A 17,953-nucleotide genomic window follows, 5' to 3' on the forward strand; every position below is an offset into this window, starting at 1 on the left:
TATCTATCTATCTATCTATCTATCTATCTATCTATCTGTCTGTCTGTCTGTCTGTCTGTCTGTCTGTCTGTCTGTCTGTCTGTCTGTCTGTCTGTCTGTCTGTCTGTCTGTCTGTCTGTCTGTCTGTCTGTCTGTCTATCTATCATCTCAATACAACATATCAAATCAAACCTTTTTTCTCATAAACTGCTTCAGCTTTTTCCTTTATTTCTTCAGCTTCTGAAAGTAATACAAAAAACATCAAATCATTTATCATCTGAAAAATAAATGTAATATGATTATGCAATAAAACAGTACAAAAGAGGATATTATTATAAACGAGCCCAGCAAAAATCTAGAAACATCCTTTGGAATTTTTATTTTATTTTATATGAATAGGCTGCCTGACTGGTAAAATATATCAATAATACCAATCATCATATCATAATACCAATCATATATACCATGTGATGAATAATGAATTATTATTCTAATTCATCATTAAATAATACTTATTCATGTGATACATAATCATACCAACACTTTTATTAACATCAATACCTTTCCTCACAGGAGCAGGTTTAACTTTCTCCTTGATGACTTCAGCCTCTGAAATGGCAATATATAAATTATTTTGAGAATTAAATCAATCTTATATCAAGTAACTCAAACTCAAAGTAGCTCAAACCTTTCTTTTCAGGAGCTGGTTTTGCTTCCTCCTTGACTTCAACTTCTGAAACCCCAGTGTGTTCATTGTGTAAGTTTTGTTTTATATATTTTATACATTTATTATAGTTTTATATATTCATATACTGTAAATTTATATAAAATAACATGAACCCAAATGTTTTCTCAGGGACCATAACAATTACAATATATTGTCACCAAATAGAGAACATCTTATTCACAATCATACCTTTCTTCACAGGAGCTGATTTGACCTTCTCCTTGATTATTTCAGCCTCTGAAAAACAGTAGCATTTACAAATTTAAAGCAGATTAATGGGATTTGATTTGGAAATTTAAAAAATAAGTCTTACCTTTCTTCTCAGGGGCTGGTTTAGTTATCTCCTTTACAGGTTTAGCCTCTAAACATTATAATACACAGAAAGTAAACTTCTGATATCATTTTTGCAGTATGATAATAATACTAATTAAACTGTTAAAGTAACACTTGCCTATCTTTACAGGAGCCGGTTTAACTTTCTCCTTGATGACTTTGGCCTCTAAAAATGGCAATAATATAAATATTGTATAAAAAATTATATTTGAGGTTTAAATATATATTAAATGTATATTTAGTAACACAAGCAGCTCAAACCTTTCTTCTCAGGAGCTGGTTTGGCTTTTTGTTTGATGACTTCAGCTTCTGAAAATGTGTGAAAAGTATTTGTAGAAACAAGACAAAACACAAAAGGAAATGATTTTAATGAGAAAAGTATTTTGTCATCAATACCTTTCTTTACAGGAGCTGGTTTTGCTTTCTCCTTGACTTCTGAAACACAAGTGCATTGATCGTGTACATTTTGTTTGTATATATTTATTAAAGCTATCTAAAATAACATAATCTCTCTTATTTTCTCAGAGCCTTTTGCAATTGCAAAATAATGTAACTAAATAGAGAACATCTTATTCACAATCATACCTTTCTTCAGAGGTGCTGCTTTAACTTTCTCCTTGATTATTTCAGCCTCTGAAAAACAATAACATTCAGATATTACAAGCAGACAAATGGGATTTGATTTGGTAACATTTAAAACCAAGAAAAATGAATAAAGAAAAGTCAATTAATTATGGTAACTCTAACCTTTCTTCTCAGGGGCTGGTTTAGTTATCTCCTTTACAGGTTCAGCCTCTAAACGTATTATAATTCACAGAAATTAAAGTTCTGACATCATTTTTGCATGATGATAATAATATTAATTAAACTGTTAAAGTAACTCTTGCCTTTCTTCACAGGAGCTTGTTTAACTATCTCCTTGATGACTTCAGCCTCTGAAACGACAATTAAATCAAATATTTTGAGGTATTCATATGTATTAAATATATATTTAACAACTCAATTGCAGATTAATGCAATTCCATTTGCTAAAAAAGAAAAATGAACAAAGAAAGAATACTATAATTAATTAACTATGTTAAATCTCACCTTTCTTCTCAGGGGTTGGTTTCGTTTTCTCCTTTACAGCTTCAGCCTCTAAACGCATTATAATACACAAGAGTAAACTTCTGACATATTTTATACATTGTGATAATATGTATCAATGTGTATTAAATATATATTTAGTAACTCAAACTCATAGCAGCCCAAACCTTTCTTCTCAGGAGCTGTTTTTTCTTTTTCTTTGATGACTTCAGTTTCTGAAATATGTGAAAAGTATTTGTAGAAACAAGTCAAAACACAAAAGGTAATGATTTTAATAAGAGAATTATTTTGTCATCAATACCTTTTTTTACAGGAGCTGGTTTTGCTTCCTCCTTGACTTCAACTTCTGAAACAGCAATGTGTTCATTGTGTTATATATTTATTATAGATAAAATAACAAAAACCCACCTCTTATATCAGAGGCCATTACAATTAAAATATAATGGAGATCAATACAGCGCATCTTATTCAAAATCATACCTTTCTTCACAGGAGCTGCTTTAACTTTCTCCTTAATTATTTCAGCCTCTGAAAAATAATAACATTTACAGATTTAAAGCAGATTAATGCAATTTGATTTGCTAAAATGTAAAACTAAGAAAAATGAACAAAGAAAGAAAACTATAATTAATTAAATATGTTAAATTTCACCTTTCTTCTCAGAGGTTGGTTTCGTTTTCTCCTTTACAGCTTCAGCCTCTAAATGCATTATAATATACAAGAGTAAACTTCTGACATATTTTATACATTGTGATAATATGTATCAATGTGTATTAAATATATATTTAGTAACTCAAACTCATAGCAACCCAAACCTTTCTTCTCAGGAGCTGGTTTTTCTTTTTCTTTGATGACTTCAGTTTCTGAAAAGTGTAAAAAAGTATTTGTAGAAACAAGCCACAACATTATTTTTTAAGAATTATTTTGTCATCAATACCTTTCTTTACAGGAGCTGGTTTTGCTTCCTTCTTGACTTCAACTTCTAAAACCACAGTGTGTTCATTGTGCAAGTTTTGTTTTATTTATTTATATATATATTTATTAAAACCCATCTAGATAAAATAACATAAACCCATTTTTTTCTCAGGGGCTATGACAATTACAAACTAATCAAGATAAATAGATATCTTATTCACAATCATACCTTTCTTCACAGGAGCTGCTTTAATTTTATCCTTGATTATTTCAGTCTCTGAAAAACAATAGCATTTAGAGATTAACAACAAATTACTGGGATATAATTTGGTAAAATTTAAAACTATGAAAGAGAATATTTTAATTAATTCATTGCGGTAACTCTTACCTTTCTCAGGGGCTGGTTTCGTTTTCTCCTTTACGGCTTCAGCCTCTAAACATATTATAAAATACACAGAAAGTAAACGTCTGACATAGTTTTTGCATTGTGATAATAATAATAATTGAAGTGCCAAGGTAACTCTTACCTTTCTTCTCTGGTTTAGCTTTCTCTTTTACAGCTTCAGCCTCTAAAAATGTTTATACAAATATTTAACAAATTATTATCTGTATAAAAATAAATGTTTGTGTTTTTTAATACAAATTAGCTACCTTTCTTTGGTGCTGGCTTTGGTTTTTCTTTGGTTATTTCAGGTGCTGGAAAACAGCAATTAAATAAAATACATATTTTAATTACGGTTTACATTTGGTATTATTCACAATCATAAATTATTTAGATAAAAAAAACTACTTTTTGTCAAAAAGACGTATATACACCTTTCTTTTCAGGAGCCTTTTGTTTTGGAACCTCAACTGTAAGAGGGTACAAGATAAATATGATTAAAACAATGAGATGATTAATTGTAATCTAGACAGAATTCCCAGTGTTGACCAATACCTTTCTTTGGTGGTGCTGATTTCTCCTTAATAATTTCTGGCTCTACAAAAGAAAAAGGTACAATAAAAGTGAAGCAAAATGAAATATGATAAAATATGTACTGCAAAAGTTCAGTGAGCCATTTTAAAGGTTCAAGTGTTAACCTCTTTTGGGTTTTGGTTCAGGTTCCTTTTCTTTAACAACTTCAGGCTCTATAAAATAGTTTTAACTTATGTAATGATTGGGCTTTATACGGTGAAAAGCAAAGGATTTGAAGATTGGATTGTTATCCATACCTTTCTTTACAGGAGCTGGTTTAACTTTCTCCTTGATGACTTCAGCCTCTGAAATTGCATCAATGCGAATTCTTTAATTCATTTGTCATTAAATATTTTATCATGTTTAGTTAAAATTCAGATAAATATATTGTAACAATAATCAATAACAATTATTAAGTAAATATTTAAGAACATGAATTAATTACAACAAAAAACAGCCTGAAAGAGTTATGAGTTTTTTAGCCCATCATTGAATTTACTTGTGTAAATGTGTGTCAATTTAAATGTCAGTTTTTAAATTAATTCCACTAATATTATTGTAATTTTAATAATAACAATAATAAAACGTTCATATTATTTATTTTCAAAACAGTTTGTAAAGTAATATTTGAGTCTTTTAGTAGAGATATTATATAAGAGACTTATTGCTTTGTTTACCAAATAAGTGGATCTAATTTTGTATTTGCATTGTAAACATTAAATAAAAGTAAAAATATATATATATTTTATTTCATATATTAAGTTTTTAGTTATGATACTCTTAAAACTATTCCACATAAATCCGCAGTTTTTTTTTTTTTAATTATTCGCAGAAACAGCAAAAAATGTCCTCAGATTCTGTCTGGCTCTAGTTATGAGGGTTAATAAAATACAAATTTACAAGATAAATTATTCGTAATTCATACCTTTCTTCTCAAGGGCTGGTTTAACCTCTTTGATTACTTCAGCCTCTGTGATGAAAAAATTATAAAAGCAAATTTTTTTTGCACACATTTTTAATGTTGTTGATGAAAATGTTTAAAACACATACTGTGCATTACCTTTCTTTTTAAGAACTGGTTTAGTTTTCACCATGATGACTTCAGCTTCTAAAATAATAAGAAGAATGATTACTGTAAATGGCTTTCTTTTGGATTTTATTTACTATTATTGTAAATCAATACCTTTCTTCTCAGGAGCAGGTTTCACTTTTTCCTCGACTTCAGCTTCTAACATTGTGAAGGTCGAAAAAAAAAGCATCAGTATAAGCTTACCATTGACATCAATTGCAACAGTTATTTCTACATAAAATTACATCTTTGTTACAAATGTATTTGCACACAAATATAATGATGCTAGTAACTATAACTGCTTTTTAAAATTATATTTGTACCTTTCTTTGTAGATTTTGGCTTGGCTTTTTCAACTGCAACAGCAGGTTCTGCAAAATGTTCAGAAAAACAAATGTTAGAAGATTATGCTTTGTTTAGACAGCATTAAATATTAATAAAATAATATTAATGAAAAGTGTTGTTATATAACTGTTATGGCAAACAATATCATTTAAATTTTTATTCATCACTAACATTTTCCCCAGATTGCCATGCTAATTTAACTTTTAGGCAACCTCTGTTTCTGAGATATAATATAAAAGAAACATTAAAACACCCATGCACACACACCCCCACACACACACTTGTTTTTGTGAAAGGTGAGTACATTACATAGGTTTCCATTCATTTTATACTGTTCAAACTAAATGTTGTACTGCCCTCACCCTACCCTACCCCTAAACCCAACCATCACAGGAGACTGTGTACAGCTTTACTCTCTGATTAAAATCATCCTGTGGGATTTATAAGCTTTTTTGAGAAACGCACACACACACACACACGCACGCACGCACGCACGCACGCACGCACGCACGCACGCACGCACGCACAACATAACTTAAATCAAAATGCATACAATTACTATTTCAAAGCATGAAACACTTGTTAGGTATTACAACACCTTTCTTTTCGGAAACAGGTTTGGGTTTTTCCTTTACAGCTTCTAAAAAACCAATAGAATTAAAAACAATTAAATTCAATTCAATCCATGTTTTTTTTATATAGCTGTTTTTTTATATAGCGCTTTTCACAATGTAAATTGTGCCAAAGCAGATTAACATAGTTCTAGTAACAATATAAAAGAAAAACAATATAATTAAAATGGACTTTAAAATTAAATGTTTATGCCTTGTGTTACAGATTCTGCTCTTTAAAAATGTCAGGCTCTAAAATCAAGTCAACCATTTTATATGTACAGTACAGCAAACAAACAAGTGCATGCTGCAGTAATGGAAAATATTCTGAAACTCCTATAATAATCCACATCATTCATTCATTTTCTTTTCAGCTTAGTCCCTTTATTAATCTGGGGTCGCCACAGCGGAATGAACAGCCAACTTATCCAACACGTTTTTACGCAGCGGATGCCCTTCCAGATGCAACCCATCACTGGGAAATCTGCATCGTTTTTTTTTTTTTTTAAACACCATAAAATTCAATTAACTAGATCTCATTCGTGTAGAAATATGTATTAAAAATGTAATTTCATGTATTCCTTATCAATTTTGGAGTTTGCATGTTCTAGTCGTGTCGGCGTGGTTTTCATCCGGGTGCTCCGGTTTCCCCTAAGCTCCAAAGACATGAGCTATAGGTGAATTGAATAAACTAAATTGGCCGTAGTGTACTGTATGTGTGTGTGAGGATGTTTCCCAGTACTGGGTTGCGGCTGAAAGGGCATCCTCTTTGTAAAACACAACCTGGATAAGTTGGGGGTTCATTCCGCTGTGGCAACCCCAGATGAATAAAGGGACTACGCCAAAAAGAAAATAAATGAATAACAGTATCAATTTTATTTTTGAGTTTAAGAAACATCAGTACCTTTCCTTGAAGGAGCTGCTTTTGCCTTTTTAATTTCTTCAGCTTTTAAAAACCCAAGAGAGAAAATTGTACTTTACTAAGTGTTTTTATAATACTTTTCTATTTCCAAAACTCACATTTAATCTGAACAAAGTGTCCTACCTTTCTTTACAGGAGCTGGTTTTTCTTTCTCTTTGACTTCATCTTTTGAATGATACAAGGCACGCTAATTAAACTGCACAGAATTAACAATGTTTTCAAATAAAGAGTGTGAGTGCTGTACCTTTTTTAGCTGGTGCTGGTTTTGCTTTCTCTTTGACCGCTTCAAGCTCTGAGAAAAATTCAATATGTTATCTGCATGTGAAAAAAACACTACAATAAATTAACACTGAAGAATAAAAACAATTCAAACGGCTGACCTTTTTTTGCGGGCTCTGGTTTGGCTTTTTCTCTGGAAACCTCAGGCCCTGTAAATCAATGAATGTTACCAGTTAGCCTCACATAAACATTGCAAAAAATACACTATGCAATTCAAACTAAATCAAATGGCACCTTTCTTGACTGGAGCAGGTTTTGCTTTCTCCTTAGCAGCTTCAGCATCTAAAATGATCATAAATGCAATAATGTACATGCATATACAGTTTTTAAAATCATTTTAAATGATTATAAGGTATACTGATCTTTAAATAGTCTTTTATTTTGTCATAAAATAATCTTTGTTCTAAATAAGTCTCAAATGACTTTTGGTGGATCCACTATTGTTACACAATGACATTTTAGATGGTATAAATTACTTTTTTCGCTTTATGATTGCATGCCATGCATATTAAATGAAATGCTGGGTTACTGCAAATCCACCATACCTTTCTTCAAACCAGCTGGTTCAATTTTGGCCTTGGGAGTTTTAGCTTCTCCATTTTGATGAAAATATGAGAAAAAAATTAAAGGCTTGTTAACTGGAAATGAAAGTTAGTTAATACTAAAAAGTAAAATTGAGTTCAACAACTAAGTTCAGTTGAAATTCAGATAAATATATAGTTATAGCAATTAATAATAATAACAGTCTCAATGAGGGATAATACAATGTGAACTGATACATAATGATAATTGATTTATAATTCATACCTTTCCTCTCAGGCTCTAGTTTAATCTTTTTGATTACTTCAGCCTCTGTGATGAAGAAATTATAACTCTATATAATTAATAATTGTTTAATATAAATAACTGATTAATTAACTTTAATTAGTTTGCACACTTTTTAAATCGTGTTGATGAAAATGTTGTTTAAAGCACAAGCATGTTGTTTACACACACAGTTGTGAGTGTAAAATGTGATACCTTTCTTCACTTTAGGTTTCTCTTTGGGGGCTTCATCCACTAAAAATAAGAAAACAAATATATATTTAAAGACAAGACAAGATTAAATGCTAATACTAAAAGGCCACAGGTTTCCAATAAGTTCATAGTTGTCTAAATCGGGGCACCTTTCTTTTCTGCTGCTGGTTTGACTTTGGCATCAATTTTTTCAGCTTCTGTAAAAAAGAAAGTAAAAAAAAAAAAGGAAAATAATCAAACAAAACATTATGAAACAAAACAAAGAAAGACAATCTATCTTTGCATTTTCAATTTTACAGTAAAAGCATGTTACTCCAATCCTGAACCTGAAAGAAGGAGCTGATGGCTTATCTTTGAATTCATCTTCTACATAGAATGACAATTATGTACTTTTATTGCTACATTTTTCAAAGCATAAATCACAATAATGGACTATTACAGTATGCTATTATACTTTTTATGTGTGTGCTGGCTATGTAAGAGTTACAATAAGTAATATTTTTAAATCACTGATGTAATACTTCTAAAAATATATATATATATATTTAATCTGAATTAATTTAATTTGTCAATTTACACAATACGTCAAACAGAAATTACGCAAAACCAACTACCTTTCTTTACTGGCTTCGATTTTTCCTTGACAGCCTCAGCAACTAAACAAAACAAATTGCAAAACAAATCTTATAACTTTGCATGATTACTTGAATTATTTAATTAATTACTTTATTATTTTTGACAGGAATTGCACACCTTTTTCTTTTTGACCAGATTTTGCCTTTTCCTTAATATCTTTAGCTTTTTCTAAAAAAAGAAATAATAAACAAGTAAATGTTATATTGATGTCTGAGCAAACTACTACTCCTTTATAAAATACAATGCTAAACTAAACTATAAAAGAGATGACTTAAAGCAATAGTTTCCCCCAAAAAATATTCTAAAGGAACATTAAATCTCAAATATTCTATAAAACCACATATTTACTTACTATTCTTTAAAATGCATTTCTAACAGTAAAATTAAATGACATTGAAATTATATTGTAATTAAATTTAAATTAAACTATTGCTAAAATCTGCAAAAATGTGAGTCAATAAGACAGTTACCTTTCTTTGCAGGATGTGCTTTGGGTTTCTCCTTCACAATTTTAGCCTCTGCAAAAAAGCAAATGTAAACATTACAAGGATTAAGGCCTTTAAGTGAAAGTCTAAACATTGCCATCACTGCAGCATCTTAATTACATAACCTATCTAAAATGGAAATAAGACATTATACTGTACATGCACTGTGATAATTTTCTTTGAACGAGCTGGTTTAGCCACTTCTTTTGTAATTTTGGCCTCTGAAAATTTGTGAATAATAATTAAAACAACAACTTTCAGCAATTTTTAAAGAGCACTTATTTTACCCCTTTTCAAGATTTAAGATATGTCTTTTGTGTCTCCAGAATGTGTCTGTAAAATTTCAGCCTAAAACACAGTTCAGATTATTTTTGATTCCTTTCAGAATATTGGAATTTTCTGCTCTAAACACATCTGTTTTTTCGCCTGTGCCTTTAATGCTAGTTCTCCCTGCCCACCGTTCCCACTTGCCTGTCAATCTGTCAGTATGCCTTAATCTCCGCCTCGACTGTGTCAGGTAAGCAGCAGAGTGACAAACATGAAGCAAGCAGATCTTTTTCATTTTGTTTTTATGTATTTAAAAATGTATTTTACTCCTGAGACACTAATATATTCATCATAATGTCCATAAGAAATCATCCTGATATTACTTTTCAGATTATCATATTATACTTGTAGTATAGCTGAGAACAATTGTGGTGCTTAATATTTTGTGGAAATATTCTGTCAAAAGAACTGATTTAATTTTTAATTAAATCTCTAAACTTAGGATAAGACAACAGTCACTTTTGGGCGATTTAATACATGAAGTAGAAAATAGTAGAAAAACATTGCATTGCTCTAAAACTTTAAAAAGATAGTGTACATGACACAGTTATGGATTTGCTCACAATATATAACACAATACCTTTCTTAGATGGTGCTGGTTTGGTTTCTTTCTTGGCTACTTCATCCTCTGCAAATAGACATTAACATGTATTCCCGTTTAATTGAGACTTTATCAGAAGTTCGCTTATCAAGTTACATACCTTGCTTTACTGGGACTGCTTTAGGTTTGTCTTTGGCAATCTTTGCATCTGTGATACAACAGATATTAATGCAGTTAATGGTGATTGACTGCATACAGTACATAAAATGCATACAAAGCTACTAACACTGAATCTTCAGGTTACCATTTGGTTACTGTTAGTTAGTAGCTTACATGCAAAAATTATAACCAATACTATGAATCTTTTATTGTTTTCCCTTTTTTTTACCTTCAGTTTTGGCCACCTTCTTTACAGCATCATCTTTATATATATATTTATATATATATATATATATACATACACACACACAGTTTCTCACTCATTATGGTTATTAATTTACTTTTATGAACTATTTTCACCTGCCAAAGCCTAATCTGTCGCACCATAGTTTTATAATAATCCAAAAATAGAAATAAAATAAAAAACTAAAGTTAATAAGCATTATATGACTTAATCTCATAATTAAACTGCATATTAAATAATGACTCATTAAAATAAACCCTGAGCAAATTTTCCTTTTAAAAAGGGGGGCTCATTTTGTGTTTTCCATATCGTCATCCTAGATTATTATTATTTTTTTATTTTTCCGAGGTGCAGGGTTTAACATGTAAAAGGTCTGAGGTGAATACCACTTTCGAGCTTAGAAAGAGATTTTGCATGCAATCTAAATGTAAATGTACAGCTTTCTATTTAAAAGCAATACGACAATTTAAGCTCTGTATTATTTTATCAGACTTGCCCTTTGGTTTATGAGCCTTTTCTTTTCTTTTAGCCTTTTCCTCCTTTTTGACAGTTTCTTCTTTCTTGACCTTTTCTACTGTTATGTTTATCTGTTGTAACACGATCTCTTCCTCCACACCTTCAGCCTTCTCCTCCCTCATTTCTGTAAAAGCAGAAAAGACAATGCATCACAGTTTTCATTTTTCTCTTGGATTTCAGCTTTCATTCTGCACAAACGCTATAATTTATAGTGTGCAAGAATGGAAGAAAACAATAAACCATTCACCTTGAATGATTTTGTATATCTCCTCTCTAGCTTTTTTCTCTTTGGCTTCTTTCACTTGCTCAAGAACTGAAATCATGAGTAAATGTTAAATGAGAGTTACATGTCTTAACATCCATAATGAACACTAGGAATTAGTGCATGAATTAGAGTACCGTGAGTGTGTTAATTTAACATAAATGACACTTGTAAGCAGCTTCTTCGTTGACAGCCATGTCATTGTGTTAGATGGTAAAATGACATTAATAATGTATAATGGATTAAAGCATTCGTTCATTCTCTCAATGTAACCATTTTGATAGTTAATGCAATACAAATGGCATTGCAATATTATACAGTAGTTAGTCATATTTCCGTCATTGTCTCCAAAACACAAGTTTAAGATAAAAAAAAAATAATTCTCATAAAAAAGAAATAAAATTGCACTTAAAACAAACACATTTTCTGTAGAATAAAGAAAATTTTTTCTTTAAAAAAGAAAACAATAATGACATAGGAGGCTAAAATCCTGACATTGTGTAACTAAACACCAAATAGCTTGCAATAGTGTATTTATACATACATACATACATACATATATATATATATATATATATATATATATATATATATATATATATATATATATATATATATATATATATATATATATATATATATATATATATATATATATATATATATATATATATATATATGTATGTGTGTATGTATGTATGTGTGTATGTATGTATGTATGTATGTATGTATGTATGTATGTATGTATGTGTGTATGTACTGTATGTATATATATATATATATATATATATATATATATATATATATATATATATATATATATATATATATAATTTTACAGCAGTAGAGTCCATTAGAGAATCCTCCGGCTGTTTTGCTCCACTTTTAATCATCTCTTCGCAGAAAAAGGGTGAAGAAAAAGCAATAGTAAATGACAATTTATCCTTATCTTTGTTGTTCTTCCCCGTCCAAAAGAGAACAGTGATAAGTGTTCTTCTGAATTTATGCCAAGATAAAACGGGCAAAATGACTTTGATATACAGATTATAGAATACAACCGCTGTGTTTGATTAACAAGTTAACATACAATATTTATTTGTTGTCAAAAAAAAAAAAAAAAACTCAGTGTAAAAAAACATTGCTGCCCTAATTGTTTGTTGAATCAAATAAACGTTTCTTGTCATCTCAACTTGAATCAAACTGGCTACAAATATTAAGTTAAACTTTGTACACAGTAAAAAAATGCAGGGTTTCACACAATTCATTCATGTTGTCCCAACACAAATTAAAGTTAAATTGATAGCATAACATAATAAATTAAGGTGAACCTGAAAATCTCAAGAACTGTGTTGTTTCATCTCATTTTAAATGAGTAGTTTGTACAAGCAGAACTTTTTTTCTTGTTTGTTTCAATAAATATTGTTGATTCAGTTATTAAAATATTTTCAAGACATAACATTTGATGCCATGACTTTTTTCATATAATTTATTATAGTTGCAATGTTTTGAACTACTGAATTACAAAATAACTTCAAAAAGTTGCTCTTGGACAAATTATTGGACCAAATACTCTTTAACATCAATCAATACATATTTATTGTTTAAGCTGCAATTATCAGTAACATAATTTTAGGATGTTAGCTATGTGTTAAAACCTTGCAAACTAGATTTTATTTTTTAAATGTAAAAAAGTTACCGATTTTTAAAACATACAAATGTATTACAGCAATTAATTTCTTCATAATGAGTATAATTTGTTATTTAATCTGGTAGCTTACCCAAAAATGTAAATTCTTCCATGATTTACTTATCCTTGACTTGTTCCAAACCTGTATGATTTTCTTTCTACTGTTGAACACAAAATATTCTTAAGAATGTTGAAAACGTGTAACCACTGATGTCCAGTATTCGTGTTTCCTACTATAGACATCAATGATTTTTAAATTCACAAACTTCTTCAAAATATCTTATTTTGAGTTCGACAGAATTACGCAAACTGTTTTGGAACAATTCAAGGGTGAGTAAATCATGGCAGAATTTTCAATTTGCGTGAATTGTCCCTTGGTCATCTGTTTGCTGAACTATCAATTTTCCCTATTAAAAAAAATACACAAAAAATTTCAATACCTTTAGCAGACTCTTTATGAAGATCCTTGTGCGCCTTTTGTTCATCAGTTTCAGTGGAATGGCTCTTTGGTGTTTTTCTATTGATCAGACCTTTAGTTCTGGCATCTCTCTTTCTGTCGTTGTTATTATTATTTTCATCATCACCGTCTGTGAGCTCATGTTTGACAGTAAGAAGGACAGGTTCTTCATCATCATCATCATCATCTTGGTCTTCTTCAGCAGCAGTGCTTCCCAAAATAGTTTGATGAGATGCATCTTCAACCTTAAACTCATCTTTATCTATCTCATTCTGAAGGTCATTTTCAGCATCTGCAATTTCCTTCTCCATGTGATCCACTTCTGAATCATCCTTAGCCCTGAGTTTGTCATGATCATCCAGTTCTGCTGCTCCCATTTTTTCCTTTGAAAATATGACATCTTGTGCAGTTGTAACCCTTTCATTGGTGACACTGATTACATCTTCATCTTTTTCAGGTTCGTCTAGCTCATCCATAACATCAGAAGTATCAGGTTCTTCAACCATCTCTGTGACATTGGGGATTTCATCATCTGCATTTCCCGACATTTTCATTGCTGCTTCTTGAAGGCTTTCAATTGTTCCTTTCTCCTCTGTAACTGTAAAGCCATCAGTGTCTTCTTTCACATCTGTAGCATCAGAAGTAATTTCAGTTGATTTATCCTCTACAAAATAGGAGATTTCATCAACCTTTTCAGCTTCCATTTCCTCATCTTTGACATCTGTCATATCAGCTTCTTGAATTGTTTCATTATCCTCTGAAACTGCAGAGATTGAGATTTCAATGTCTTCTGTTACATCTGGAGCATCAGAAATCAATTCAGTTGGTTTGTCCTCTGCAAAATGAAAGATATCATCAGACTTTTCAACCTTTTCCTCATCTATGACTTCTGGCACATCAGAAGTTTCCTCATTTGTAACTTCTGAAATGTCTTCAACTGTTTCAACTTCATTCACCTCTGCGTCAACTTCTAAGATATCGTCAGTGTCTTTCACATTTTCAGCACTGGGAATCAATCCAGTTGAATCAGAGGCGTCTTCAAGCTTTTCAGTTGCAATTTCTTCATCTATGACTTCAGAAGGTTCCTCTTCACCAACATCTGAAACACCTCCAACCAATTCAGGAATTTCTTCAGTATCAACATCAGAATTATCATCAACATCTTGCACATCTGCGGCATTAGAAGTGATTTCTTTCGAATCAGAGGTGTCTTCAACCTTTTCAATTACAAAAGGTTCCTCTTCTCCAACCTCTGAAACACTTTCAACCATTTCAGGAATTTCTTCAGTCTCAGAATCTATGGTATCATCAATGTCTTGCACATCAGAAGTCATTTCAGTTGAATCAGAAGTGTCTTCATCTTTTTCTTTTGCCATTTCTTCATCTGTGACTTCAGGCGTATGAGAAGATTCCTCATCTACAATATCAACAACTGCTTTTTCCTCCTCAACAGAGGCAACTGCATCATTTTCAGAGCCGTCCACTGTCTTTTCAACTTTTTGTTCTTCCAAGATATCTTCAGCAGAGTCCACCTCAGCCCCCTTTATTTCCAGTTCATCGCCGTCTGTCTCAGCTGTGGATCTCACAGCGATGTAGGCAGCGTAGATGGGGTCCTGAGTTTTTCCTAGTACTTCTGCAACTGTTTCATCAAGTCAATTTTCAATTCAGATTTATCACAGATCCAAGCTCATTTTGTAAATAAAAAATGTACTAGATTAGGTATACACGAGACGTTATGTCATTGCATCAAGTTGATGACCTCGCCAGTATGCACATGTTGCACCCTGACAAAACAAACTTCAGTTGAACTGTTTTAAGCTCATTGTTGAAATTGTAATGCTTATAAAACATGCCTCTTTGAGAAAGCTTTTTTTTCTGTGCATTTATGAAATAAGGAAACACTTTTTTCTAATTGATTTGTACTAAACTGATGGTGCCCATTTGACATTTATGGTCCCATGAAGAAACTTTACAAATCTATTAAAATCTTTTTAATACACAAAAGGGGGTTCTTTAGATTTTTTATCTGTTCACATAGTCTTGGAAAAAAGTTAAATTGCTGTGAAAAACCCATTAATAAAAGGGAATGACCCAGCAAGTGTATTTTAAATAAATACATTTTAAAGTTGCAGTATGTAAGTTTTTGAATCTTCTAAAATACAAAAAGGCCATAATATGGCCAATGTTTGCAGATATTCAAGAAACAAGTTAAAATGAGCTATTCTCCTTTAAAAATGTCCATTTCATGTCAGAATATTAATCTTTGTTTTGGTCTCTATTAGGGTCGGGTCGATAGACGATGCCATCGTCCATCGCCAATAGACATCACAATGCTGAGCCGGCATTACGATCCTCCGCCCCGCCCCGCCCCCGTCAAAGCAGCAATCCGCTCGCTCAAAATACACACTTAGGCCCCATTTACACTAATACGTCATAGTTTTAAAATGCCATTTTAGAACAAAACAATCCACATCCACACTGATGTTACCCCTAGCATTTCTGAAAAGCCCTCCTTCAACATGATACAGCTGAAAACGCACTCACTTTTATGAGCTACATCGTACGTGCGCGTCTGAGCCCCAGCAGTCAGTGGGTGCTTAGAGCACAAAACCCCAGAGAGCAGTGCACTTCAGACAGTTTATCAAGGATGTACTGCTGAATCATGTCTCACTATAGTTGTAATCGTGATATTTAATTAATCTCGTCTCTTTCTAATGACTCTTCTGTCTTTTGAATCTATCAGGTAAGGTGTCACAGCGTCAGTACACTGCTTCAATCTTTCACTTTCACGCTTGTACTTAGCAATTTTTGCGAAAACCTCAGATACTTGGTTGGTTCCAAGTGTGCCGCAAGCCTACGTTTGAGTGAAGGTTTCGGCCGTTAGATCGCCCCCTGGGGGCTGGCTGCAGTACAAGTCATAAAGCCCGCCTCCTCCGTGTTAATGAAGGAGACTTGAGCCCAAATAAAAAAAAATATTACACTTGCAATAAAATGTCCCGAAAGATAGTTCTGGTCGATTAAGGCACTGGTTATTGTGCTGAAATAGGTGCAGATCTTCATTTTTGTAAACAGTTTGTTTTTAGCAGTAATTTAATGCTGGGCGTGTCATCGTGATTGACAGCTGTGATTGACAGTTTCTCAAAGCGCGGCGTCTGAGCTTCGGCAGGAGACTGAAGTAGACTGAAATGTTATTATTCGATTTCTGTGTTATTTTACCATGACAAAATGAGTTCAGCAGTAAACTACAGTTTCTGACATACATGATCCTGGTGGAACACTGTTTATTCGCTAAGTTCAGGGCTTTTTTCTGGCTTTATTAGTTTGCTGATACACGCCTAGCCACCCAGATAGCAAAACACAGTTCCGGCTAGATTCTCGCCTGCCGGAGACTTATCTCTTAGAGCTCAGACTGACTAATGTTACCTCTGCGGGACCTACTCCGGATGCCTGGACTCACTGCCCAATTCCAGCCCGAGTCAATCGAGCCAGATGCGGCGGCCGAGCGAGCAGGCGCTGCCGCATGCGAGCCGGAATCAGCCCGCGACGCCGCGAGTAAGTTATGCGCTGCGGCCTGGAGCTGGCGCGATTGAATATATAAAACCCTCATATTTGTTAACGTTATTACATCCATTTGTGTTGATATGACAGCAAACGCATGCTGAGAAGTTCGGGGGGCGTAGTTGATTTTACATAAAGCGTTCGATTGGAAGCTCGACTCTGCTCATTTTCGCGGCTCCTCCTCTGGCTCCATCAGACAATCCTTCTGCGCATGTCTGGCTCCAATTTCAGCAGTCTTTTGCGACAGTTTGTGCCCGTCAAGCAGGCGTTTTGCCCTCAAGGCGTTCAATGGGAAAAAGGGCTGTCGCGTCGTCCATATTTTTTACAGTCATTGGTTGGTTCCTGTTGGTTGTGCACCTTTTTTACCAACCAAGTTTGTTGGCGCCATTATTATGACACAGATCACTCTGCCTATTCATGCCAGAGCTCTGCAGAAAAAGTGATTGACAGATCGTAATTTGTGTGTAACTTATCTTCATTTATTCATGATTTGGTTATGGGTAAATCAATGACCATGCAGGTCAGGTGGTTAAAACGGTAGGCTACAAATAATTAATTCGTTATGAATTAATTAATTATGTATAAATTATAAATTCATTGCCACCTAAGACGACGATGCCATCGTCCATCGTGATGCCAAATTGGCCAACATTGCCCAACCCTAGTCTCTATAACCCACCTACTGCCAGTTTACCCAATTATATTTTAGCATTCCAGGTTCAGATTTGAAGGTTGCTGTTCAGTTGTGTGAAATAGAAATGGTTTTAAAATAAAAGCTTCAGGTGATGATTTGGACAAAAACTCCTTTACCATGGAAAAGATTCCTTTTGTCACGTGTCTTCA

At 32.5% G+C, this 17,953-nt stretch overlaps 1 protein-coding gene across 52 annotated transcripts in view; it reads right to left on the reverse strand.

Moving 5' to 3' along the window:
• Window positions 1-17,953, reverse strand: part of si:ch211-266g18.10 — a 53,277-nt gene that overhangs the window by 20,969 nt on the left and 14,355 nt on the right. For 17 of the 52 annotated variants that reach the window (XM_087289079.1, XM_087289076.1, XM_087289072.1 and 14 more), the window contains exons 17-64: window positions 13,536-15,191; window positions 11,394-11,459; window positions 11,127-11,270; window positions 10,388-10,435; window positions 10,267-10,314; window positions 9,345-9,395; window positions 8,992-9,042; window positions 8,853-8,894; window positions 8,388-8,435; window positions 8,242-8,280; window positions 8,029-8,073; window positions 7,767-7,814; window positions 7,456-7,503; window positions 7,323-7,370; window positions 7,187-7,234; window positions 7,066-7,107; window positions 6,925-6,966; window positions 6,008-6,049; window positions 5,388-5,435; window positions 5,179-5,223; window positions 5,056-5,103; window positions 4,921-4,965; window positions 4,253-4,300; window positions 4,121-4,168; window positions 3,978-4,019; window positions 3,857-3,892; window positions 3,692-3,736; window positions 3,568-3,609; window positions 3,429-3,473; window positions 3,270-3,317; window positions 3,063-3,107; window positions 2,941-2,988; window positions 2,777-2,824; window positions 2,606-2,653; window positions 2,427-2,471; window positions 2,293-2,340; window positions 2,129-2,176; window positions 1,927-1,974; window positions 1,787-1,834; window positions 1,625-1,672; window positions 1,436-1,474; window positions 1,301-1,348; window positions 1,158-1,205; window positions 1,020-1,067; window positions 896-943; window positions 668-712; window positions 541-588; window positions 172-219 (exon numbers count right to left, since the gene is read on the reverse strand). In XM_087289079.1, coding sequence (XP_087145205.1) covers window positions 172-219; window positions 541-588; window positions 668-712; window positions 896-943; window positions 1,020-1,067; window positions 1,158-1,205; window positions 1,301-1,348; window positions 1,436-1,474; window positions 1,625-1,672; window positions 1,787-1,834; window positions 1,927-1,974; window positions 2,129-2,176; window positions 2,293-2,340; window positions 2,427-2,471; window positions 2,606-2,653; window positions 2,777-2,824; window positions 2,941-2,988; window positions 3,063-3,107; window positions 3,270-3,317; window positions 3,429-3,473; window positions 3,568-3,609; window positions 3,692-3,736; window positions 3,857-3,892; window positions 3,978-4,019; window positions 4,121-4,168; window positions 4,253-4,300; window positions 4,921-4,965; window positions 5,056-5,103; window positions 5,179-5,223; window positions 5,388-5,435; window positions 6,008-6,049; window positions 6,925-6,966; window positions 7,066-7,107; window positions 7,187-7,234; window positions 7,323-7,370; window positions 7,456-7,503; window positions 7,767-7,814; window positions 8,029-8,073; window positions 8,242-8,280; window positions 8,388-8,435; window positions 8,853-8,894; window positions 8,992-9,042; window positions 9,345-9,395; window positions 10,267-10,314; window positions 10,388-10,435; window positions 11,127-11,270; window positions 11,394-11,459; window positions 13,536-15,191 — 3,942 coding nt within the window. The remainder of the gene's footprint in view (window positions 1-171; window positions 220-540; window positions 589-667; window positions 713-895; window positions 944-1,019; window positions 1,068-1,157; window positions 1,206-1,300; window positions 1,349-1,435; window positions 1,475-1,624; window positions 1,673-1,786; window positions 1,835-1,926; window positions 1,975-2,128; window positions 2,177-2,292; window positions 2,341-2,426; window positions 2,472-2,605; window positions 2,654-2,776; window positions 2,825-2,940; window positions 2,989-3,062; window positions 3,108-3,269; window positions 3,318-3,428; window positions 3,474-3,567; window positions 3,610-3,691; window positions 3,737-3,856; window positions 3,893-3,977; window positions 4,020-4,120; window positions 4,169-4,252; window positions 4,301-4,920; window positions 4,966-5,055; window positions 5,104-5,178; window positions 5,224-5,387; window positions 5,436-6,007; window positions 6,050-6,924; window positions 6,967-7,065; window positions 7,108-7,186; window positions 7,235-7,322; window positions 7,371-7,455; window positions 7,504-7,766; window positions 7,815-8,028; window positions 8,074-8,241; window positions 8,281-8,387; window positions 8,436-8,852; window positions 8,895-8,991; window positions 9,043-9,344; window positions 9,396-10,266; window positions 10,315-10,387; window positions 10,436-11,126; window positions 11,271-11,393; window positions 11,460-13,535; window positions 15,192-17,953) is intronic. The other 35 variants (XM_087289101.1, XM_087289088.1, XM_087289091.1 and 32 more) reach the window with 13 other exon arrangements.

Source organism: Danio rerio, chromosome 17, assembly GCF_052040795.2.
Source record: "Danio rerio strain M-AB ecotype USA chromosome 17, GRCz13ab, whole genome shotgun sequence".
Taxonomy (NCBI): domain Eukaryota; kingdom Metazoa; phylum Chordata; class Actinopteri; order Cypriniformes; family Danionidae; genus Danio; species Danio rerio.